At 53.1% G+C, this 23,218-nt stretch overlaps 1 protein-coding gene across 3 annotated transcripts in view; it reads right to left on the bottom strand.

Moving 5' to 3' along the window:
* The window catches only part of Hmcn2 (hemicentin 2), a 152,281-nt gene that overhangs the window by 20,341 nt on the left and 108,722 nt on the right, over positions 1-23,218 (bottom strand). For all 3 annotated transcript variants that reach the window (XM_050155359.1, XM_050155357.1, XM_050155358.1), the window contains 24 exons: positions 22,601-22,732; positions 20,246-20,389; positions 19,998-20,157; positions 19,787-19,911; positions 19,220-19,403; positions 18,590-18,687; positions 17,982-18,248; positions 17,320-17,510; positions 16,873-16,954; positions 16,648-16,784; positions 15,846-15,987; positions 15,620-15,764; positions 14,787-14,914; positions 13,798-13,954; positions 12,883-13,004; positions 12,092-12,256; positions 10,594-10,701; positions 10,127-10,261; positions 9,500-9,634; positions 8,395-8,585; positions 7,358-7,571; positions 6,056-6,190; positions 5,435-5,625; positions 3,179-3,260 (listed from right to left, as the gene is read on the bottom strand). In XM_050155359.1, the coding sequence (XP_050011316.1) occupies positions 3,179-3,260; positions 5,435-5,625; positions 6,056-6,190; positions 7,358-7,571; positions 8,395-8,585; positions 9,500-9,634; positions 10,127-10,261; positions 10,594-10,701; positions 12,092-12,256; positions 12,883-13,004; positions 13,798-13,954; positions 14,787-14,914; positions 15,620-15,764; positions 15,846-15,987; positions 16,648-16,784; positions 16,873-16,954; positions 17,320-17,510; positions 17,982-18,248; positions 18,590-18,687; positions 19,220-19,403; positions 19,787-19,911; positions 19,998-20,157; positions 20,246-20,389; positions 22,601-22,732 (3,570 nt within the window). The remainder of the gene's footprint in view (positions 1-3,178; positions 3,261-5,434; positions 5,626-6,055; positions 6,191-7,357; positions 7,572-8,394; positions 8,586-9,499; positions 9,635-10,126; positions 10,262-10,593; positions 10,702-12,091; positions 12,257-12,882; positions 13,005-13,797; positions 13,955-14,786; positions 14,915-15,619; positions 15,765-15,845; positions 15,988-16,647; positions 16,785-16,872; positions 16,955-17,319; positions 17,511-17,981; positions 18,249-18,589; positions 18,688-19,219; positions 19,404-19,786; positions 19,912-19,997; positions 20,158-20,245; positions 20,390-22,600; positions 22,733-23,218) is intronic.

Below are 23,218 nucleotides of genomic sequence, written 5' to 3'. Positions count from 1 at the left end.
CCATGTGTATGATGGTGGTGGTGGTGATGGTGATGGTGGGAGATGGTGGTGATGATGGTGGTGATGATGATGGGGATGATGATGGTGGTGGTGGTGGTGGTGGTGATGATGATGGTGGGAGATGGTGGTGATGATGGTGATGGTGGAGATGGTGGTGATGATGGTGGTGGTGGTGGAGATGGTGATGATGATGGTGATGATGATGTTGTTGGTGGTGGTGGAGATGATGATGGTGGTGATGATGGTGATGGTGGAGATGGTGGAGATGGGGATGATGGTGGTGATGGAGATGGTGATGATGATGACAGTGATGATGAGCTGGGGATGTAACTCAGTTGGTAGAGGGCTTGCTTAGAATGCATGAAGCCCTGAGTTCAGTCCCTGTAACTGTATAAATTATGGTGGGGCATGCCTGAAACTCTTGCACTCTGAGATAGAAGCAGGAGGATTGTGAGTTCAAGATCCTGTGACACCCCCACCCCCAAAGCATTTGTACTTCTATGAACTAGCAACAAAAACTCCCAAACCAAGCAATTGTAGGCAAAATAAGAAAATACTTAGTCTCTCTTAGAGTCTTTGCTGTCTAGGTTCTCTGGGTTGTGGACTGTAGAATGGCTATTCTTTGCTTTATGTCTAAAGCCACTTATGAGTAAACTGGGAGCTTGGGGGGGGGTGAAAGGGGAGAGGGGAGGAAGGGGAATAGGGAAAGTGTATCACTCAATTAAAAACAAATAAAATAAAGTTAAAAAATAAACAACAAAAAAGAAAATACTTAGTAATCAGTTTAGCAAAGCAAATATTGTGGCCTGCTCTGAAGTCTGATTTGTCCTGAGAGAAACTCATGGTCTACAGGAAAATACTAGACCTCTACTTCATTTAAAAATGAGCTCAGATGGGTGGTGCATGCCTTTAATCCTAGCCCTTGGGAGTCAGAAGCAGGCGGATCTCTGTGAGTTTGAGACCGGCCTGATCTACAAGAGCTAGTTCCAGGACAGGCTCCAAAACTACAGAGAAACCCTGTCTTGAATCCCCCCCCTCCAGAAAAAAGAGCTCAAAATGAATCATAGACCCCACGTAAGAACCAGAGCTAAGAAAACTGTAGGTGTGTGTGTGTGTGTGTGTGTGTGTGTGTGTGTGTGTGTGTGTGTGGTGTGCATGGTGTATGTGTGTGCTTGGTGAGGTCAGAAGTCAGCCTCATGTGCTGGCCACCTTGTTTACTGAGACAGGTTTCTTTCTTGGCCTGGAGCTCATCAGTTAGGTCGATCTGATTGTCCAGCAGCTCCTCGGGATCCACTTCCTGTCACTGCCCAGTACTGGGACTATGTGCGCCATCATACAGAGCTTTAACATTCTGTTTTTATAATTACTTATTCATGTCTGCCATGGCGTGAGTGAGGGGGTCAGAAGACAACTGTGGGAGACAGTTCTCAGTGTGTACTGTGTGATTCCACAGACCGAATTGAGGGGGTTGGGCTCAGCAACAAGCACTCCGACCTGCCAAGTCATCTCACCAGGCCCACACTGTTTAAATGTGAGCTCTGGGCACTGAATTTGGGTTTTTGTATCTGCAGGGCAAGCATTGCATCGTTTCTCCAGCCCCAAGGACTTAAAAAAAAAAGACATAACACTAAATATATAATCAGAAAAGTACAAAATGAGTTAAGTATGGACTTCCTTAAATTTACACTTTAGCCTGTCTTTAAAGGCTTTGTCAAGAAAAGTCTAACAGGCTCTAGACTGGGAAAAGAGAATTCACAGCTCAAAGGAGCCAGAAACAAGAAGGCTGTCTGGGATCCATGCAAGTGAAAGTTCCAGAAGAGCAGTGTCTGTAGAAACAGGAAGCAGGTCACAGTGGGCCTGGGGCTGGCCTGGGAGCAGGGGTGAAGACAGGGGTCACAGGAAGTTCTTGCTGACAGAGATCTGCCAGGTGTGGCCACACTTTCACAGATCTGTGATTTTATCAACAATCACTCAGATAAGTACCTTTCTTTTAAAAAGAGCTTAAATTATGTGTATGTATGCATCTATGTGTGTGTGCATGTGAGCATAAATGCCCACAGAGGCCAGAAGGGGGTGCTGGGGACCCCTGGATCTGGAGTAGAGGAAGTTGTGAGTTTTCTGACCTGGGTGCTGGGAACTGAACTCCTGTCTCCTAGAAAAGCAGTATTCTTTACCACTGGGCCATCTCTCTAGTCTACCGTCATCCATATCCACCTTTTAAAAAACTTCTTTAATCAGAGTCTCTTAGTGTAGGCTTGGCTGGCTTGAAACTCACTATATAGCCCAGGCTGCTCATGAACTCTCAGTAATCCTCCTGCCTCAGCTTCCTAAGGGTTGGGATTATGGATTTGTGCTGCCACACTCAATGTGAATTATAACTCAGCAGAGCTGGGAGTCTTTTGTTATAAAAACTCAGGGCAGCAATTAGAGGGGTAAGAGAATAACAGGATTATTTGGGGTGCTGGGAATTGGTACTGGTGGGTGGGTTCCCTTTATGGAATCTTGCTGTGTTAGACATCAGGTCGAATGCTGTACTTCATCTTCAATATGATATTTTCTGTAGGGCTGGGGCAATGACTCAGGGGATAGGGTGTTTGCTGTACGAACATGGTGACCTGCATTTGATTGGAAGCCAGTCAGTGCACGTTTGAAACTCCATGGCTGGGACGGCAGAAGCAGGAGATGTGGAGCCTCCTTGGCCAGTCAGCCAATACAGCGAGGTCCTGGTTCACTGGGAGACCCGTCTCAGAACAGTAAGGTGGACATCAGCAGAGAAGATTCAGGACGTCAGCCCCTGGCCGCCACATGTTCATGCACCACTGAGCACTGCCACCACACCCCACCCCTCCAACACACATGAAATACTTTCTGCAAAACCCTCACGCTCCTTCACAGGTTTTCCTGAGGCTCAGACAGTGCTACGGAAGCTCTGAGCTGTGTGTCCAACGTAAGAATTGTCACTTTAACCTCAAAGGCAGTTTTGATTGAGTAGAAACAACAATAATAAAAATAACAGCAACATTTTTTCAGCCCAACCCTGAGTTGCATCCTAAATTTGGGGAATGTTTCACGGGCCTTCAGGGACCCCTTCCACATAATTAATCATACCCAGTCACGGCTGGCCCCGAGTGCCCATGTCATCTGACCTCTGCCTGCTAGGGACAGAGCTGAAACTCACTCTGAAGCACAAGTGTCACGGCTTTCGTCACAGCGCCCATCTCGTTGGTGGCCACACACAGGTACCGTCCTGCATCGTCCATCTGCAGGTGGCAAGGACAGGGGCTCAGGTGAGGACACGGGGCAGCTGGGCACAAACGTGTGACTGTGCTGAGACTCATCTAGCTGAGAAGTAGGGTGGGTGGTGGACAGGGAAACAGGATTCCTGAAAGCAGCAATGGCGCCCGAGGCCATCCATCTGCTCTGCAGGGGAATCCCTCTGCACTCAGAACAGGGAGGTGGAGGAGGAAGACCTTGCTGCCCTGGGCAATCCTGTGCTGGGGAAAGCACAGTTCTGATTCTCCCAGATGCCTACGTGAGCTCTGTCACGCATTGTTGGGATTTGGATATCCTGGGGATATTTTTGCTAAATACTATCAAGCACACCTAAAATTATTATATATTTACTGTTTAGTATGTACATATGTATGTGTATATATGTGTGTGTGTGTGTTCACGCGCATGCACGTGCACCTATGTGGAGGCCAGAGGTCAACTTTGGGTGTCATTCCTCAGCTCCTATCTATCCACCTTGTTCTCTCTGGCCTGGAACTCAACAAGAATATTAGGCTTGGCTGGCCAGAGAGGCAGGGATCAACCTGTGTCTTTGCTTAGGATTTGGATTGTTTGAGCTACCTGGCCCAGCTTCTAAAATGTGGGTTCAGGGAATCCAACTCCAGTCTTCATGCATCATGACACTTTGCTAACGGAGCCATCTCCCCCCATGCCTGGTACATTTTAAATCCTAAGGCTTCTCAGGATGCTCGCCCTATAGTGTGACGCACACAGGGTCTGCAGCCCACTAACTGGGTGACTAAGGGCACTCTCTCCATTCACAGGGAGTCATGTCCATGACTCAAGTCTGTGGTGAACAGGAGACACCCCATTCCTTTTTCTCCGTGCTGCTGCTAGGTTTTTTATATTTTATTTTTAAAAGCAGAGCATGGTGGTGCACACTTTTAATCCCAGCACTCAGGAAACAGAGGCAGGCAAATCTCTATGAGTTCAAGACCAGCCTATTCTACATAGTGAATTCCAGGCCAGCTGAGGTTACATCGTGAGAACCCTGTCTCAAAACAAAACAAAACCAACAATGACAAAAACAAAAAATATAACTCCCAAACAAATCAAAACCAAAATAAAAACCAAACCAAAAGAAATATTTAAAAAATAAAAAAACAAAACAATCCCCCTGTCTATTACTTTTTTTTTGAGATCATGCCTGGCTCCATCTGAAGGGGTTGGATCCAGAGTGGCATGGTACCCTGTCCATGCCAAGGAGGTGGCATCTCTCCAGGAGGTGGTTTCTAGGGACCTGTATGATGCAGAGCTGAGGGTGGAGACCTGGAGGCCAGATCCACATGGCTGAGTCCAGTGCTACCACGTTACCATGCCTTTGGAGACTCAGCTTCCCATTCTCTAAAAGAAAAGAGCTGCTAGGACTGTTGCAGGTGTCCCTAAAACTGTTGCAGGTGTCCCCAGGACTGTTGCAGGTGTCCCTAAAACTGTTGCAGGTGTCCCTATGACTGTTGCAAGTGTCCCCAGGACTGTTGCAGGTGTCCCTACAACAGTTGCAGGTGTCCCCAGGACTGTTACAACTGTCCCTAGAATGATTGTAGGTGTTCCCAGGAATGTCACAGGTGTTAAACCTAATGACATTCATGATGGCTCAGGCCGGGTGGCTGTCACTGCAGCTGCTCTTGCCCTAGGTCAGTTTTAAATCACCATCTGCGTGGTTCCTAAGTGGGCAGGTCCACAGCCTATGATCATGTGGTGCAAGGGTGGCCTGATGAGTGTCAGTGTCCCTGGCTGCTGGGACGTGGGTGCAGATGAACGAGCCGACCATAGGGAACAGGCATCAGAGACGGGGCAGAGCCAGCCACCTGCATGCACTGTGGCCCTGATCTCCAGCGTCATCATTTACACAGTGGGGTTGGAGTTACCTATTACCTACCTAGCCTGCTCATATTAAAAATAATAAGGTGACTTTTCTCACAGGCCACACTTAAATATCTGGCATAAGTCCTCTCTCGGGATGATTTCCCACTATTAGCCTGTGAGGCAGAAATAACCATGGAGGGTGGTAAGGCACAGACACAGTGAGTAGGGGCGGGGTGTTACCTAGCGAATAAGCAATGCTGTATAGACTGTAGAGGATGGTGCGAACCTAAAGAGCCCTTAGACAGCTGTAAAAGCATAGCACTGGGCCCCGCCTTGCCTTGGTTCTGAGGATGGTCAGGGAGCCGTTCTGCTGCAGGAGGTAGAGGCGGCTAACTGGCAGTGGAAGGCTATCTTTGGTCCAGCGGATGTCTGGAGCTGGGTCTCCACGAACCACACAGTCTAGCTGGATGTTGCCCCCTACAGGTTCTACTAGGTAGGAGAAGGCTTCTCCTTGCAGGACTGGCGCCTCTGTAAGAGCCAACACCAAAGCAATAGTCAGAAGGGAGGCCCCCTTGAAGCCCAGCGTTTCACTAACCCACCACCAAATGCTGCTCAGCCCGTGCCTCCCTCCTGAGGCCTAAGGAAGCTCCTGCTGGCCCAGCATGGCTGTGCACAGTCAATGGACTACTAGAAGGGCAAACAGCTTGATTCCCAAAAGCTGGCTGTGACCCCCAGGAACTGGGCTGGAAGGGAGTCCCTGCTGAATATGAGAATTTGCTATGATTGCTTAATGATGTCTGAGTAGACGCAGGATGGAATTTTGTCTTATATGTGTCTACAGTACTGGTCCACGTAGATGATCACCCCAGCTGCTGATCATACTGTACTTTGCTTCTTAAACAGCAGGAAATGGGTTAAGGAGGTCGATGGGGAAAGAGCGCATGGGCTCCCGTCCTACCCTTCACGTGGATGAAGCTGACATCCTGCACACGGCCAACTCTGTTCTCAGCCCAGCACACGTAGGTCCCGCTATCCTCTCTGGCCACGGCTGCCCGCTGCAGTATGCTGCCCCCGTCCTGCTCAGACACCCCCTCTGTGGTAGAAAAAGAGATGTTCATGACTTTTAGTCCAGGAATTAGGACCTCCATCCCTGGACATTCGGCTGAGGCCTGTGCATCCAGAAGGTACTCGACAGGCATGCAGACCTGATGGGAGGGTCCCAGGAAGCCGGCAGACTGGGTCAGATCTTTCTGTGGAGGCCACAAGCCACAGAGGATGTGGCCAGAGAATTTGCCTGCTTTATAACTTCCAAGTGACAGTCACAGGTAGGCCGTTGGGGCCTATTAACATAAAGGGCCAGGCAAAGAAGGGCAGGCCTGTAATCCAGTGTTTGGGGATGAAGACAGGAGGCTCAGGAGCTTAAGGCCAGCCTGGGCTACACAAATTCCTGTAATCTCCCTGATCAGCTAGTTCAGTGGTTCTCACCCTTTCTAATGCTACAACCCTTTAACACCGTCCCTCATGTTGTGGTGACCCCCAACCATAAAATTATTTTCATTGCTACTTCATAACTGTAATTTTCCTGCTGTTATGAATTGTAATGTAAATATCTGATATTAGATGTCTGCCGTGGGTCAGACATGGTCTCTGGGACAGGAAAGGGACAGACACTGCCATCCTGGGGGAATTTATTTGGATGCTGCGTGTATTTCTGTGTTGAGTCATCCTGTCCCTGGTACCCTTGCTTTTCTCTGTGTCATAGAAGACACAGCTGGGACCTCTGCAACTCCCTTGGAAAGGGTGAGGCCCAGCCAGGCTTTGTCTGCAGCTGCACACAGGTGCTGAGCAGGCCTAGTCTTAGACTTGGGATTAGTGATGCTCTCCGCAGTAGAAAATGACATTTTCGGGAGGGGGGTACCCAGCGATTCACTGGAGAAGCAGGCATTTGTCAGGTACCTACAGTGTACTCTGACGTTATGTTCCCCCTGGGTCTCAGAAGGGAGGACAGTTACCCCCTGTGGGGGTTGCATCTCAGGGCCAGAACACTGGTAGCCCCTCCTGACCTGAGGTCTCTGGAGCTGGGTCTACTGCTCAGATGGCTCGTTGCCAGCTCTGCCATATGGCGTAGGAGTGTGCTCATAGGCAGGCTTCCCTGTCTTCCTGTATAGCCTGGACATCCCTAGCCTGAAGGACCCACTCCCACTCTCTCCTACCTCCTAGGTCCCAGCTCTCATCACCCCTGACTCCAGGAGACCCAAACCTGTCACAGGTTGGTCGTTGACGGTCCATCCAATGCGGGGTGTGGGGCTGCCCCGGGCGGCACAGCGAAGCCATAGCCTGTCCCCAAGGCGCATGCTGCGGTCCCCGGGCAAGGTGGTGAGGACAGGCAGTGTCAGGATAGTGAGATGCACACGGCGGCGGGCACGGCCCACAGCATTCTCTGCAGTGCAGATGTATGTTCCTGCATCCTGGTCCTGTGGGCAGAGGGGGTGGTTCAGGATGGAGACTGCCTCTGCCCCTAGCTTGGGCCAGAACACCCTTGCAGACCCATTTGGAGCATCCAAACCAGAGAAGCAGAATGTTTTTCCCCAGATCCTACAGTCAGCAACAGGCCAGCTTCCCTGAGGATAGCGAAGTATCCATTATTTTTTTTTAATCACCCAAGCTTTGACCACAAAACCAGAGTCACGGTCCCCAGTCCTGCTTCCTTTACTGAATGGCCAGACCTTGTGTTCAAACTGACCCATGCCAGTTCATTCACTAAGAAGTGGCTCCAACTTTGGCGGCCTTTGTGGAAAAAAACCCAGTGAGGTTCTGAGGGGAGAGGTTCGATATGGCACTGGGGCTGTGGGGGTAGGGGCTGGGGCCCTGATAACCCTCATGGCTGTATGTCACCCTGCAGCTGCATTGTCATTGAAAACATGGCTTCTTTTATGGTACTGATAATCAGTGGCGTGGCGCCCCACAGCCCGGGCTCTGCACCGCCCCCTGAGCTTGGAGGACACTCATCACCGAGGCTGGCTGAGAGCAACTGATGTGCTTTGGAGACACAAAGTGTTGCTATGCTTCTCTGGGAGGTGGAGGAGGAGGTCCAGTTTCAAACCTGTCTTCTGATCACAGACAGAAGCTATCTTGGGATATCCAGTTGCACTCTGAGCCTTGGCTTATCCTTTTGGGTGGGATGCCAGCGCTGCCCTCCCAGGTTCCCAGGAGCTAAAGGGCCTAGCAGGGCTCAGGGATAACCTTGGCTACCAGGTGGCGCTCCACAGATATCTGCCACCCTGGAACCATACTCACCTCAGAGTTCTTCACCAGGAGTTCCCCAGAAGGCTGCAGCGTGAATTTGCCATCAGCTTCAGACACCAGCTGGCCATCCTTTTCCCAGGTGATGGTTGGCTCAGGGTTGCCCTTGGCTGTACAGGGCAGGAGGGCGTGGGAGCCCTCAGTGGTGGACAAATCTGGGAGGCCATTCTCAATCACAGGCGGGTCTGCAGGAAGATGGGATGCCCATTTGGGGCTGGGTTAAGCTGTGGTAGGGTGGGCTGTTCTGTGACATGGCGCTTTGTGTTGCCCTCAGCCCCTATCAACATCTACCCACTGCCCAGCCATAGGTCATTGCCTGTGGTCAGAATGATCAAAGGGTTCTGCTTGCTGATGTCATGTCAGGGTGACCCTTTCGCACCTGTGTGCCCAGGTGTGTACACAGATGTGTATGCACACACATACAATGATTTAACAAATGTGGTAGGGGCAGAGACAGTGTAGGTCCCCATTAGCACAGGTTCCCTATGTGTGACAACCTCAGAGACCATGTGTAGTGAAGCTTGTACACCTTGCTCCTATAGGGACGATGCTAAGGACAGAGTGAAGGTCACAGGTAGGTGTGCTTGGTGTTATTCATCTGGTGACATGCATCCATGCTAGGCAAGCAGGCTTTGCAGGGTATGAAACCAGGTCCCACTCTAGACTCATGGCAAAGTCTGACTTTAGCTGCAGAGCCATGGTGTGCAAACATCCTGCCAACAGCCACAGGGTCAGAGAACCCTGAGCACCACTGAAGGCCCTCTACATGGTGAGCAGACATTGGCAGACTGTAGGCTCAAGCTAAGGGAGAGCCACATAGCAGCTTCTGGTCAGAGCCAATAGCTACTATCACCAAGTTACAATGAAAGAAGGAAGGCCAGGCTAGCACCCCAGGAGGGGCTGGAGAAGGCAGAGGGTGAGTGTTTATGCCTGGAGCTCTACTGTGGTCAGGAGGAAAGCAAGGGCTCCCTAGTTCCTTCAGCAGTGCTGGGTAGTGAAGAAGTAGGGGTAGGTCAGTTGGGGCCTGAGTAGACCATGGAGAGAGAGAGTCTCAAAACCCTGGGCAACCATGTCTCCTGCAGGTCCCTTCTGGGCCCACCTTGCACCACCAGCCTGGTCTTTGCCATGGCACTGCCCACACTGTTCTGGGCAATGCAGAAGTAGTTCCCGGCATCCTCTGGGCTGGTGTGCGTGATCCACAGCTGGCCGTTGGAGAGTACCTGTGTTCGTGTTCCTGGATTTGGAAGGATAAAGTTAAGAATAATTTCTGGGATGTGGGGAGTGGTTGTGAACCTGGGGGTCAGGACCCCTTTGGGGAGGGGTCACATATCAGATATTTACATTATGACTCATAACAGTGCAAAATTCCAGTTACGAAGCAGCAACGAAACAATTCTGTGGTTGGGGGTCACCACAACATGAAGAACAGTGTTAAGGGGCCACATCATTAGGAAGGTTGGGAAGCACTGGCCTTGAGGGACCAGATGTGACGAGATGATCTGTCTGACATGCTGGTGTCACAGAGTGAGGGAGCACACAGGGCACTCCCAGACTTCCCCAATGGTCTCTGGGCGCTCAGATAGGATTTCAGAAAGGAGGTCAGGAGAGGGGTCACTAGAGCAGAAGGTGGGACTGTGTCTCTGGCCCAAGTTGGTCTATGCGGGACCTCTCCCAGGGTAAAGGATGGGGCCTCCTTGCCTTCTAGCTGGCCTCTGTGAGGTCTCACCTTCAGGGAGGCTGAGACCCTCCTTTTGCCAGATAATCGCTGGCTGGGGGATGCCAGAGGCCTCACAGGGCAGCAGCACCTCCTCCGACGCCACAACCTGAACCACACTGGGCAGTGGCTTCACCACTGGGGAGGCTGCGGACACAGAACACAGAGGTTTCTTCTACAAGAGTTCCTCAACCAGGATGTATATCAAAGACGAGGGGCCTCTAAAAGAATAGGGGCTCGGTAACCTCAGGCCAGCAGCGAGGCTGCAGGGAACCCTTTCTTTCCCAAAGATTCCGAACCAGGAATTAACTTCAGGTAACTGGTGTGTGTGTGTGTGTGTGTGTGTGTGTGTGTGTGTGTGTGGTGGGGAGGGGTGAATCAGGGGCTAAGGTCTCCTCTATACTCTTAGCACCACCTGCCTCCAGTTCCACCTACCCCTTTTACCCAGGGGCCTCAGGCAGCCCAGTTGGGGAGCTTACCTTGCACTGTGAGGACCATGTGCTTGCGGGCCACCCCCGCAGTATTGCGAGCTGTACAGGTGTAGCGGCCAGTGTGGATAGGAAGGGCCTGCTCAATCTCCAGAGCACCTGTGGGGGAGCCAGGCATGGTGGGGGGAAGGGGAGGGGGCTGGGAACAGGAATTCCTAGTGATGGAGGGGGCAGGGTTGTTACCAACAACCGTTCAAACTGTCTCTACTGCCCCGTGGTGAGCAGAGGGCATGCGGACCAGGCTCCAAGCCCATCATGCTCTCTGCTCAAGGGTGTGACTCTTGACAGCTTCCTCTGCTTTCCGGGCCTCAGTTTCTCAATGCACACAGTGACAGTCTGACACCATGGGCTGCATGGCTTCCCAGCAGTGGGAGCCCCAGGGTCAGCTGTTCCTTGCTGGGAACCCTGGCTTTCTCCACGTGCTCCTTCTCTGGCTTCTGAGCCTTCGGGACTGACTCCCCCTGCTCTTCCAATCTGCCTTCTCACAGCCTCGGCAGCAGTGAGTCCCAGCTCAACCTCACTGCAAAGTGTTTGGGGGTGCTTCCTGGGAACCCCTGGGGCCTACTGGGTGGGGGGAGGGAAGTGAGATCATTGGCCTGTAACCCCAGGCTGGAAGGAGGGATCCATTGCACATTGAAAATCAGGGGACGCCCTGCCCAGTGGTCTTGAAGACAGGGTTTCCAGCTAACAAGAGCACTCAAGCAGGAAATTGCCCATTTTGACAAGTAAATGCAATTCTTTTTTTTTTTTTTTTTTCAAGACAGGGTTTCTCTGTGTAGCCCTTGCTGTCCTGGAACTCACTCTATAAACCAGGCTGGCTTTGAACTCAGAGATCTGCCTGCTTTTGCCTTCAAAATTTGGGGATTAAAGGTGTGTGCCACCACTAGCTGGCTGCAACTTTTTTTTTTTTTTTTGAGACATGGTTTCATGTAGCTCAGGGTGGCTTTGAACCTACTCTCTAGCTAAGGATGACCTTGAAATTCTAATCTTCCTGCTCCACCTCTCAAGTACTGGTATTACAGGTGTGGACCACCGAGCGGGCTTTGTGTGGCTCAGTGGATGGAGCCCAGGTCTCTGCGCAAGCTAGGAGAGTAGTCTGAGTGAGCTGTGTTCCCAGCACAGCCACGACATTTTACAAATCACCCCTGTTAGCCAAATTTCACCAAAAATAGGACCCTCAAACACCAAAAGGTCAAGAGCATGGTTTTAAAATGAAGGCTGGCTCCCTTGGGCGAATCTAGCTTTTCCAACACTCGCAGGGTTTTTCTCATGATTTCCCCAGGATCCCAGAGTTCCTCTGCTAGGCCTCAGGCAGCAGCACAGTGTGCAGGATGGGATACTGAGACCCAGAGAGGGTGAGAGTCTTCCCTCAGGCCACACAGCAGAGTGAGGGGACCTCTTCTTCCTTGCTGCCCAGGACTCTTCCTTCTGTGACTCCGTGCAGCCTCCTCCCTCCTTGGTGGCTTCTCTGCTGCTCGCCCTTACTCACCAGAGGGCAAGACTCGATAGCCGCTGCCCCTTGCTCCCAATTGGGTGCCTGCTTTGCTCCAGGACACGGCTGGGGCTGGTGACCCTGTGCTGTGGCATGTGAGGACCACGGGCGCCATCCTGGTCACAGTGAAAGCTGTCTGGTCATCCGCAATGGTGGGAGGAACTAAAACACAAGAGAAGTGCCTGCTGAGGCACAGAGGGGACAGGGGACAGGGGGCCATGGGGCCACGGGGCCACGGGGCCAGGACTGTCATGAAGGGAGGCTAAGACACGAGGGGGCACAAGTCATTCTGGCACACTCAGCAGATATTCTGGGCACATAGATATAGTCATGAATAGCTTTTTGGAGGGACATTGGCCTGGTGACTAGGGATGGTGACTCTGGAGAAGGCGGCACTCGGTTGGAATCTGGAGGAGAAGAAGGTGTTGGCTGGGTGAAGGAAGCATGCTCCTGGCAGAGGGAGCAGCATCGCAGAGGTCCTGAGGTGAGGGACAGCATGGCTGGTTCCAGGTCAAGCTGAACCGGGTGCATCATCGGGGCTGGACCACACAGGACCCTTGTGGGTCCAGCCGAAACTTTAGTCTGCCTGAGGGCAGAGACAGCAAGGAAGGAGTAATCTAACCTTATATGGTGACAAGGTCAGAGTTGGGCTTAGACTATTCTAGACTAGGGGACTCTCAGAAACTGTGCCACACCCGAATTATATTAATCCGGTGGGAAGTGAGACCCAGGAGGGCTTCCTGATGGAGGGTGTTGTACCCTCATTTCCCGCCTCTGCCAGGACTCACCGAGGACAGTCACCTGGTAGCGCCAGCGGGCCTCGCCCACTTCGTTGTTCACCACACACTCAAACTGGGCTGAGTCCTGAGGGCCAGGGGCCGCAAGAAGCAGGGCATTGGAAGGCAGGAGCCTGGGGCTGACAAAAGGATGGCCAAAGTGAGCGGCCTGTGGTGAACTAAATCAGTCTCCCTGCCCAGGCCTACCCTGCCTCTACCCCTGGACAGGACTCCTGAGGTATCTTTTGGGGCTGGAGAGATGGCTCTGAGGTTAACAGCACCTCCTCTTCTTCCAGGGGACTCAAGTTCTGTTCCCATCATGCATGTCAGGTGACAACTGCCTATAACTCCAGCTCCAGGGGATCTGAGACCCTCTTCAGCTCCATGGGATCCATATATTCAACACAGACAAGCATCATGCACATTGGAGAAAAAAAGTTTCTTCTAGAACTTTCTGCTCTTATGAAGTCTCAGCTCTTGGACTTGTGATTCACTTCTGTTCCTATCCATGTTTCTTTGCCTCCCGCATGTTTGGAACTGTGATTCAGATTATGACAACTGAGCTCCAATCAGAAGTGATAAGACACATGAAACACTTCTGATGGTCACTAACATCAGCTGCGTGTGAGACACAGGCAACACTCGAAGGCTCTCAGAAGCAGCCACAGGGTTTGTGTGTGCCCAACAAATAGCCTGCCATTGAGGTTCCCCTAGTACCCCCATGTCCCTTTTTCAATGTGCTGAATGAATCCCATGTGTTTATCTGTGGGGGGCATGTGTTCCCACACCTCATCTCTGGCCAGGTGATCCTATCTGCCCCAGTGGTACCCTGAGGTCTGGGACCCTCCTCACTGACCCTGCCACACTCTGGAGGATGGGGTCCCCTAACCTCCCATATCTCGCCACTGTAGATGGACTGTTTGTTACCGGTAGGTGTCTTGCTGCAGGCGGAAGTCCAGCTTCTGCCCATCTTTCCACCAGCTCACCAGGGGCTTGGGAGAACCCCTGGCCTCACAGGGCAGCGAGGCTGGGCTGTGGGCGGTCAGGGTCAGGTTGGAGGGGCCAGGGGCAATGGTCGGGGGCTCTGGGGAGAGGTTGGTTATTAGGAGGCAGGCACGGGATGGGGGACATGGGGGCTTTCTGAGACTGTGCCCAGAGGAGGAGCTCAGACTTGAGACACTCACTGCCAGAGTCAACCCATCCCAGGAGCTGAGGGATGGGGTGCTCCCCGGAGAGGATTGACATCAGGCCTTTATGCTGGATTGTTTGGGCCTTTTGTTTAGTTTTGTTTGATTTTTTTTTTGTTTGTTTTTTTGAGACAGTGTTTTTCTGTGTAGCTTTGGAGCCTGTCCTGGCACTCTCTCTATAGACCAGGCTGGCCTCAAACTCATAGAGAACCGCCAGCCTCTGCCTCGCAAGTGGTGGGATTCAAGGCCTGTTTGGGCCTTTTGAATCCCTAATTTGGTGCCTTCCTGACACCCCATCCTTGAGGGAGGCTGCCAGGGTTTCTCTCCTTAGCCCTGCCTGAGGTCAGAGTCCTGGAAGGCAGCACCCGACTCACTGACTTTGAGTCAGTTCCCTTAGCCCCTTTGACATTCTGTGCTTTGCCATTTACCTAAGGAAGGGAGTATAACACATGTGTCCTCTGGGAACATAGGGGGAACTCCTGGGTTTCATGGATAAAACCTCTTAAGGATCATTGCTTTTGGACCCTGACATCTGGAACAACTCAGAACTAGCAGGACTGGTTCCTAGGAGGACTGGTTCCCAGGAGGACTGGTTCCCAGGAGGATTGGTTCCCAGGAGGACTAGTTCCCAGCAGGACTGGTTCCCAGGAGGACTGGTTCCCAGGAGGACTGGTTCCCAGTAGGAGTGGATGCTAAAGGCAGGAAGAATGCCTTTCCCTTTCCACCTACCAAAGACTCTGAGGTCCAGGCCTTGCCGGTCAGAACCAGCAGAGTTGGACGCCAGGCAGAGGTAGTGTCCAGCATCCTGTGCCAGGACTGGATGGATCTTCAGTGAGCCTTCGGGCAGAAACTCTAGCCTGGAACAGAAAGAGGGGTTGCCATGGAGATAAGTAGACGGGGCTCTGAGAGGGGCTGGACCCCTGCCTGTCTCCAGTAAGATGCTCTCTTCTGCCCTCAGCTCTCCCTACAAAAGGATTAAAACTCAGTCCTGAACACGAGAGACCAACACAAGGCTTCCACACACCACCTGGCGGCAGAGAGGTCAAGAGGGGCTGCTCCAGGTGGCAGTATCCTCTCTATTTTGAGAATGGCCCCAGTGGCCAGGCAGTACTGGGCAGTCCTGCCCGTAGACACAGTAGATTGGATAGGGTGTGGTCCATCACACAGGCTGGGCCAATGGCATTGCATGCCTTGAGAATTTGGGTTTGGTAGTCAGAGGGCAGGCATGCTCCACAGACTGTAAATTTGGGGTGGCGAGAGGGTACCTGCTGTGCTCACAGAGGTAAGAGAGAGTGTGAACAAGGAGAGAGAGAGAGAGAGAGAGAGAGAGAGAGAGAGAGAGAGAGAGAGAGAGAGAGAGAGGAGTGGAGGAGAGGACACCATATTTAGAGAGAAACAGATTAACAAAGTCAATGGCATCCCTGTCCTTGTGATCCGAGAGCCACCCTTATCTTGTGTGAAGTCACTTTTCTGCTCCAACTGCCCAAGAGAGTTTCTTTTTGTGACTGGCAAAGAGGACCCTAAACCAAGATCCTCCTGAAGCCTTCCCTTCTGGCTCCCACCTGGGGTTCCCAGGATCCAGAAGGACCCCATCCTTCCGCCAGCTCATGAGGGGCTTGGGCACACCGTGGGCCTGGCAGGGCAGCAGGGCCGTGCGGTTCACTGAGATTTCCACTGCGGTTGGTCCTGGCTGGATGGTGGGTGCCGCTGGGGAGGAGCAGAGGGCAGGGCTGGGAGCCTGGGGCTCCGAGGGGATGGCGGGGGTGGGGTAGGGAAGAGGACACTCACTGTGGATCTCCACGTGGAAAGCCACGCTGGTGCTGCCTGCGGTGTTGCGGGCTGTGCAGCTGTAGTCCCCATCGTCGGCCGTGCTCAGTGCCTGCAGCTTAAGGAACCTGCCCTGCTCTGGGAACTGAGTGTGGGCATCTTCCTACAGAGCCCACCAGAGTGGGGGAGAGATATCTTTATTGGCACTTGGCTATGACCCCTGACCTTTGTCTCACGGATTCAGAACTGAGTCCTGAGTTGCATCCTCTGGCTGGGAAAGTCAGGGGGCAGAAGGGAATAGGATCTAGCCCTTCCCTGAGTCCCACCTGCAGGTCTGTACCATAATTCCCTCCCCCCTTAGCTTTTGCAGGATGGTTCCCTATGGATCAAACCAGTCTTGGTGCAAATAAGCACCAGGCCAGGAGGTCTGAGGAACCCATGAGACTTGGCAGCAAGGGTCTCGGCTCCATCTTAGGCTAGCAACAGACCTGTAGCAGATGGTTACTCTGCTGAGAGCCCCCAGAACCTGGAGGGGCTGAGTACTGCCACCACCCCCACCCAAAGGCCTGCAAACCCACAGTCCCCTAGCTACAAACTGGACCCCTGGGAAGGGTGGGCACAGACAGCTTGTCATAGATTTGGGTCACAGACTCCTCAGTGTAACCCGAAGGTACCATGGCAAGAACACCAGATATGACTTCCGGTCTTGCTGCAGACACTATATGGACTGACACTATTCAACAAGGTAGAAGATGTGCCCACTGTAGACATGATGGGTGATGTCCAGGACAGAGGCCCCAGCGATGGAGATGAAGGGGCCCACCTGAAGCAGGATGCCATCTCGATGCCACTCAATCTCTGGTGCTGGCTCTGCCTCCACAGAACACTCCAGAATCAGCTGCCCTGGAGCCAAGCCAACCACAGAGCGGGGACCCCGGGGCCCAACAACATTTGGAGGGGCTGGGGGAATAAGAGAATATGATAGATGGACCCACCCCCTCAGGCCCCACTGTGCCTCTCCTTCCCCTGTCCTCCCCGTGGCACCTACCTTGAACCCTGACCCGGAAGCTCTTCTCATCTTCACCTGCAGGGCTCTCAGCCAGGCAGGTGTACAACCCCGCATTGTTCACCTGGAAACAGAGCAAGGAGATCAGCTGCTCTGGCCCCATGTGTCTGCCCCTCAGGCCTCCCCACCTTCCACCTTCCAGTCAGCTTATCCCTTGCTGGAATTCTCTCTCCATCTTGCTTTTGAGGTGCAACCAGGGCAGGCCTGCAACTTCTGGGAAATCCCTCTTGCCCCCGCAATCTGGTTTTGCTATCATCCTTGGCTCTGGCCTGCCTAGGCGTTCATAGGACGTAGGCCAGGGATCATGCCCATAGCCACAAGGCACACAAGAGAGGATGTAGGATGTAGGGCAGGCTTGGTAGCTGCCCACAAAACAGCTGCAGTTTATTCTCCAGTACCATCTCAACCCTAGTGGGCAGGCGCCAGTACCTGCACGTTCCTCACGTGTAGCACACGGCCGGCTTGGCTGCCTTTCTCTCCTCTCCTCAGGGCCTGGCCATCTTTATTCCAAGTGATGTTGGGTGGGGGGATGCCTCGGGCCTCACACGTGAGTTCCAGGTGGGCGCCAGGTGTCAGTGACAGCTCTGAGGTCTGGCCAGAGTCCTCAATGTGAGGGGGATCTGTAAGATGTCCACCTAGGGTCAGACATTTCTCCCTCCCTCACCACCCAGCGGTTCACAGCTGAGGGGCCAAGAAACGTGAATATGGGGGGAGGGGGGCAGGATGCTGGGTGGCCACTTAAAGAGAAGCTACAAGTCCATGCCCCCAGGACGATGGTCTGTACTTGCACACCAACAAGGACTCTGTTCATGGGAGGAGACAGACTGAAGGCAATTGTCTCTACCACAGCCCACCATTGCACACTCGTGTGCTACATCTTGAGGCTGTGTCCCTAGATGCAGGTGGTTCTAGCTTTTGCTGTGACACCAAGGTTTGGTTGTAAAATAAATCTTGGATTAGAGCTGAGGAGGGCTGTATTTCTCGGCCACAGTAGCTTGGCAGGCAGGGAGCCTCACTCAGGGGTGACCCCAAGCCTCCAGGAGACTCTCTCACGCTCCAGCCACTGAAGCTGCTGAGGAGGGGGTACCCACCCATCACTGTCAGCCGGAAGCTTCTCCTGGCCTCCCCTGCCTCGCTCGCTGCCATGCAGGAGTAAGTCCCTGAATCACCAACTGTCACTGCTTCCAGCTTCAAGCCAGGCCCCTGCTCAAGGTTCTGGGGCAACAAGGGCTCCCCATCTTTCATCCACGACACAAGGGGCAGGGGGCTTCCTCGGGCCTCGCACGGGAGGACCACTTCAGAGCCTTGGACAGCCATCACATCGTTCTGAACTTCTGCTGGTTCCAGGGTGGGGGGTTCTGAGGGGGACAGAAGTGTGGGCAGGGTCCATTTTTAATTCGCAGCAGGCAGCCCTCATCATGGATCTTTGCATCATGGCTATTGCCTCATGGGTAAGCCCTTTGGAACGGCCATGCTAGGTGAGTCCTCCCCACAGCATCCCCTCCCCTGTCTGATGGCCACAGCTCACTACCATAAATTATACCCGTCAATGATTGGCACCCTGGAGGGCCTGCTCACTCTTTGGGGAATAAAGAGAAGAAATTAGATTAGAATGCCCATGCCCCATGAGCAGTGGATGGGGATTGTATTCTCATCTGTCATAGCCAATGGGGACTACATGCCCCACCCTGTCCCATACCGAGTACCAGCACGGTGAAGTTCCTGTCAGCCACACCAGCTGGGCTTGCAGCCACACAAGTGAAGACGCCTGAATCTGCCAGTTGCACCTGAGAAATTCTGAACCCCCTCCCCCAAAGTGGGAGAAGGTGGGAGGGAAGGAGAGGGGTGAGGGGAAAAGAGGTTGAATGGATGGATTACCCTTCCTCTTTTTTTCTCTCAAAGGCTAATTCTGAAATGGGAACCCTCTAGCCCGCTCCCACCCCTTTCCCAGCCTCCGAGTGCTTCCTGAGCAAAGCCCCAAATTACCCTTCCCCGAGTCCCACCCCCTCTGCCTTCTCCAGCCCTTACTGCCTTGGCCAAACCTCTGCCTCCCAAATTCTGGAAAACTGCAGTCCCACTATGGGGACGGACATCCCCTGCATAGACAATCATACTTTGTCCTCAGGATCCACCTGGGTTGTGTCCATCTACTGGTCCTGCTCTCAGGACCTCCCCCTTTCTCCTGATCCCCTCCCAGCTTCTCCTGGGCTGCTCTTACTATGGGCCAGAGAGGATTGCAGTGCCAAAGCCAGGACAGAGGCTTCCTATGCTCCCTGTTCTTGCCAAGTCCAAAGGACTGGCCCTAGCCCAAGCAGGACCGCGCACCTACCTGAGGGAGCGGCCAGAACTGTGGAGGTGGGTGCGCTGTGAGAGGGGAAGGGGAAGGCCGTCCTTGAGCCAGCTCACGTGGATAGGCGGGGATCCCCGGACAGGGCACATCATGGTCACCAGCTCTCCAGTCCTGCTCATCAGGGTCCCTGTGTCACCAGCCCGTTGCTCAATGGTGGGAGGAACTGGGTTGGTGGATAAAAAGGGATGAGATGAGGGGTTTAGAGGGGCGGCAGCAACCAGCCCTGAACTTCCTCCACTGCCAGCTACCGCAGTTAGGTTCTTAGAGTCTTGGACACCCTCGGAGAGGTGAGCTCCACCATCTGGGGCCCAGATTCAACCACTCTTTTCATGGCCCCTTCTCTGGACACCCTGCGGAGCCTTGGGCTGGGAAGCTTGTGATGCTTGTTTGAGAACAAGACTTGAAGGCCCAGGGAACCCTCAGAGTGGACGTCACCAGGTCTTAAGTGGAAGTTCCTGGTTCCACCTACTCATCCCCATGTAGGTGTCCCCAAAGAGCCTCCAGGGCGCTGGGGCTACCTGCCTCTCCTCAGCCTCAGTTCCTCACCCAGTACATTCACTGTGTGCAGCCTGGCATCTTCCCCAGCTGGGTTGTGGGCCACACAGGTGTAGGCACCCGAGTCAGCTGCTCTTAGGCCCTTCAGCACCAGGGAGCTGCCATCCAGGTAGAACCTGCATGGGGAGGAGTCACTGAGGGTAGGCACACACAGGGTGGCAGTTCTTCGAGAACTGCTTCGAGAGGCACCAGCAGGCCTTACCGGAGGTGAGGCCCCACATGCTGCTCCAACGGGCCACCGTCCTTCAGCCAGGTTATGTCTGGTGGTGGCTGTCCTTCAGCCTCGCAGTCCAGTCGTATCTCCTGTTTCTCCAACACATTGTGTTCTTGTGCCATGCCTGAGTTCTGGATCTGGGGAGGCACTATAACATGGGCTATGGTGAGGTCCTGGCAGCAGCAGGGGCTGCTGGGATATGGCAAACAGAAGGGGGTGTAGGGTGCAAGATATACCTAGTACAGACACTACAAAATCTTTGCGGGCCTCAGCCTGGGCGTTCTCAGCCACACAAGTGTAGGTAGCAGCCTGGGCTGGCTGCAGGTGACTCAGCTGGAGGCGGCCACCTCGGGAAACCACGCCATGCACCATGCTGCTCTCTGTGAAAGGGAGGGAAAGCCCTTGAATCTGGTACCCCCGTACCGATAGGGAACTGAGGCCCAGTGGGTCAGAAGCACCTTTGTAGATTCCCACTGGCCTAGTTTCATTTCTTTGACTGGGATAAACAACCCCACCAAACGCAGCATAGAGAAAAAAGGGGTTTATTAGGTCCATGGTTCCGGGTAGCAGTCAGGCCCACAGTTCCAGGCAACAATAAGCCATTGTGAGGAAGACAAAGTGGTAGAAACTAGAAGCAGTTGGTGGCATTTGCAGCAGAGGGGGATATGAACACATGCACTCCTGTGTTCGGCTCACTTTCTCTACCTGTATGCATTTTGGGATCCAAACCCAGGGTATAGTGCCATGCACTCTCTGGCTGGGTTTCCCCACGCCATGGGGCAATTCCCCACAGATGTGCCCATAGCCGACATGATCTAGGTATCCCCACATTGAGACACTCTCAATGGTGATCCTAGGCTATGTCAGGTTGATGATTAAATTAACCACCACAACCGCTTTCCTCAACCTACCTCTAGCTGCTCCACTTCTTACAATGGCCCCCACCCCACCCCAGGCAGGCCATCTCTCCCCAGGTCCCACACCTTCGGGTTCCAGGGCCTGTTCTGAAGCCTAGTCCTCCTTACATACATGTCCTCTACATGTATCAAGGTTGCTGATCAAGGGGAACCAGACACGCAGTGGCCCTAACATGAGTCACCCTTGGGGTTCCTGGGGCTCTGCTCACCAGCTTGGAATCCCTCATTGTGGGTCTGTCCTGGAAGAGTTTCTAATTGTACCAACCCTCCCTTTATCCCACCCTGCCCCCGTCCAGTCAGTCTTTCAGCGATGGAGACCTTGACTGGACCAGTTGGCCCCTGTGCCCCACAGGGAGTTTGTGTGTCAAAGGGGAGCACCATGGTCCCTGTCCCCAAGAAGCATGAACTGTGTCACAAAGATGCAGTGCTGCCAAGGGCTGACAACCATACAGCTCTGAGTCAGGGAGATGGGAGGTGGAGGGCAGGGGAGGGCAGGGGAGGGCAGCAGGGGCAGCAGGGGTGAGGAAGGGCACCACAACAGGGGCTTCTGGGACAAAGCTTCAGTAGAAACCAGCCAGGATCAAGCAGACAAGACCACGAGGTATTCCAGGAAGGGAACAACATGTGCAAAGAATTGGAGGCATGACAGGCAGGGTTTGCTGCCAGGCTAACTCAAGGGTCCACTTAGGAGAGATGAAAACACACCCCCACAGAACCCTGAACACCCACGGACACCTGCACGCCAAGCTCACGGCAGCCTCGCCTTTACAGCCCAAAGGCTGGCTAAGAGACACAATGCTACATGCTCACTCCTTCAGTGCCAGCACTTGGGAGGCAGAGGCAGAGGCAGGCCGATCTCTGTGAGCTTAAGATTTGCCTAGTTCTACACAGCAAGTTCCAAACCAGCCAAGGCTACATGGCCATATGGAATATTATGTAAAGGAACGATGAAAAATAATTAAATGAATTTCTAAAAAATTAATACTGATCCAGACTCCCCAGTGAGCTTTCAAAGTCTCAAGCTAAAGTGGAACAAGGCAGAGGCAGGTGACGGACAGGGTGACATGATGCCATCAGAATGAAATGTCCAGAACAGCGTTTCAACAGAGACCACCAGCTGACCGCCAGAGAGGGGTGGGAGTTGCAGGGAATAGGGGGATGACTAACGGCTCTGGGGATTCCTCATTAGTTTTGGGTGAGGAAAGTCCCTCAGAGGCTCAGGTATTTGAGCACCTGCTCCCCAGTTGGTGGTGGTGTTTGGAAAAGTTACAGGTAGCCATTGCTGGGGGAGGTCTTTGAGAGTTCATAGCCTTTCACTTCCAGATCATTCTCTCTGCTTCCTATTTGCAGTTAAAGATGTGGTCTCGGCTTCCTGCACCCAGCACCATGCCTGCAGCTTGTTGTCCTTCCTCTCTGCCATGATGGACTCAGTCCTCTGGAACCATCAGCTAAAGGAAACCCCCTCTCCCGTAAACCTGCTTTTATCACAGCCACTATGGCTCCTTCCGGGTCAGCCTCCCCAGTGCCGGGGTTACAGCGTGAACCACCACAGTCCACAAGCCCTTGGTTTGTGACTAGAACGTTAATAACTGGCGGTGTCCTGGCCTTCCATTGTTACTGTGCTGGGTAAAGACATGTTTGCACTTGAATGACAAGCAGGACGTGGATACTCACCCACGGGCATTCTGTCCTTCAGCCAAGTCACAGTGGGAGCTGGGATCCCCGACACATCACAGACCAGGACTAGGGGCCGCCCAGCTACCTGGTTCACTATCTCTGTCTCGGCTCTCTCAAATGTTGGGGGCACTGTGGGAAAGAAGGCAGGATTCTGCATTCTTCTCTGCTCTCCAGTTTCTTGCGGTTTCTGTTTAACATTCTGCTGTTGATGGAGGCGGCAGTTGCTTTATCCACAGATGGCTCTAGAAGCCACAGGTGACTCTTTCAAAGTCTCTACAAGTGGGCGCCAGATGGCCCACTCAGCCTGAAGATGGCAGGTACACAGCTCACAGACCAGCAGTCCTGAGGGGCATCTGATCTCCTAGATGTCCCTCACCTAGCTGCCAGGCACGTGCTCAGCGCCTAATCGATACAGCAGACTAGTGCCTGCAGAATGCCCAGTGGGAAGGTTCTGTGTTTGTGTGAAATCTGGAGGGCAAAGGAACGGAATTATCCCACCAAGTCCTTCAAAGCACGTCACAGGAAGAGTCCTAGGCTTGTTGTTGGTTTGAGACAAGGTTCCAGTAGCCCAGTTTGGTCTGAAAATAGCTATCTACTTTTAACTCCCAATTCCCT

The sequence above is a fragment of the Alexandromys fortis genome, unplaced genomic scaffold (assembly GCF_014885135.2).
Source record: "Alexandromys fortis isolate MF-2015 unplaced genomic scaffold, M_Fortis_MF-2015_v1.1 scaffold_72, whole genome shotgun sequence".
Taxonomy (NCBI): domain Eukaryota; kingdom Metazoa; phylum Chordata; class Mammalia; order Rodentia; family Cricetidae; genus Alexandromys; species Alexandromys fortis.
This window is presented reverse-complemented; position numbering and strand designations above follow the sequence as displayed.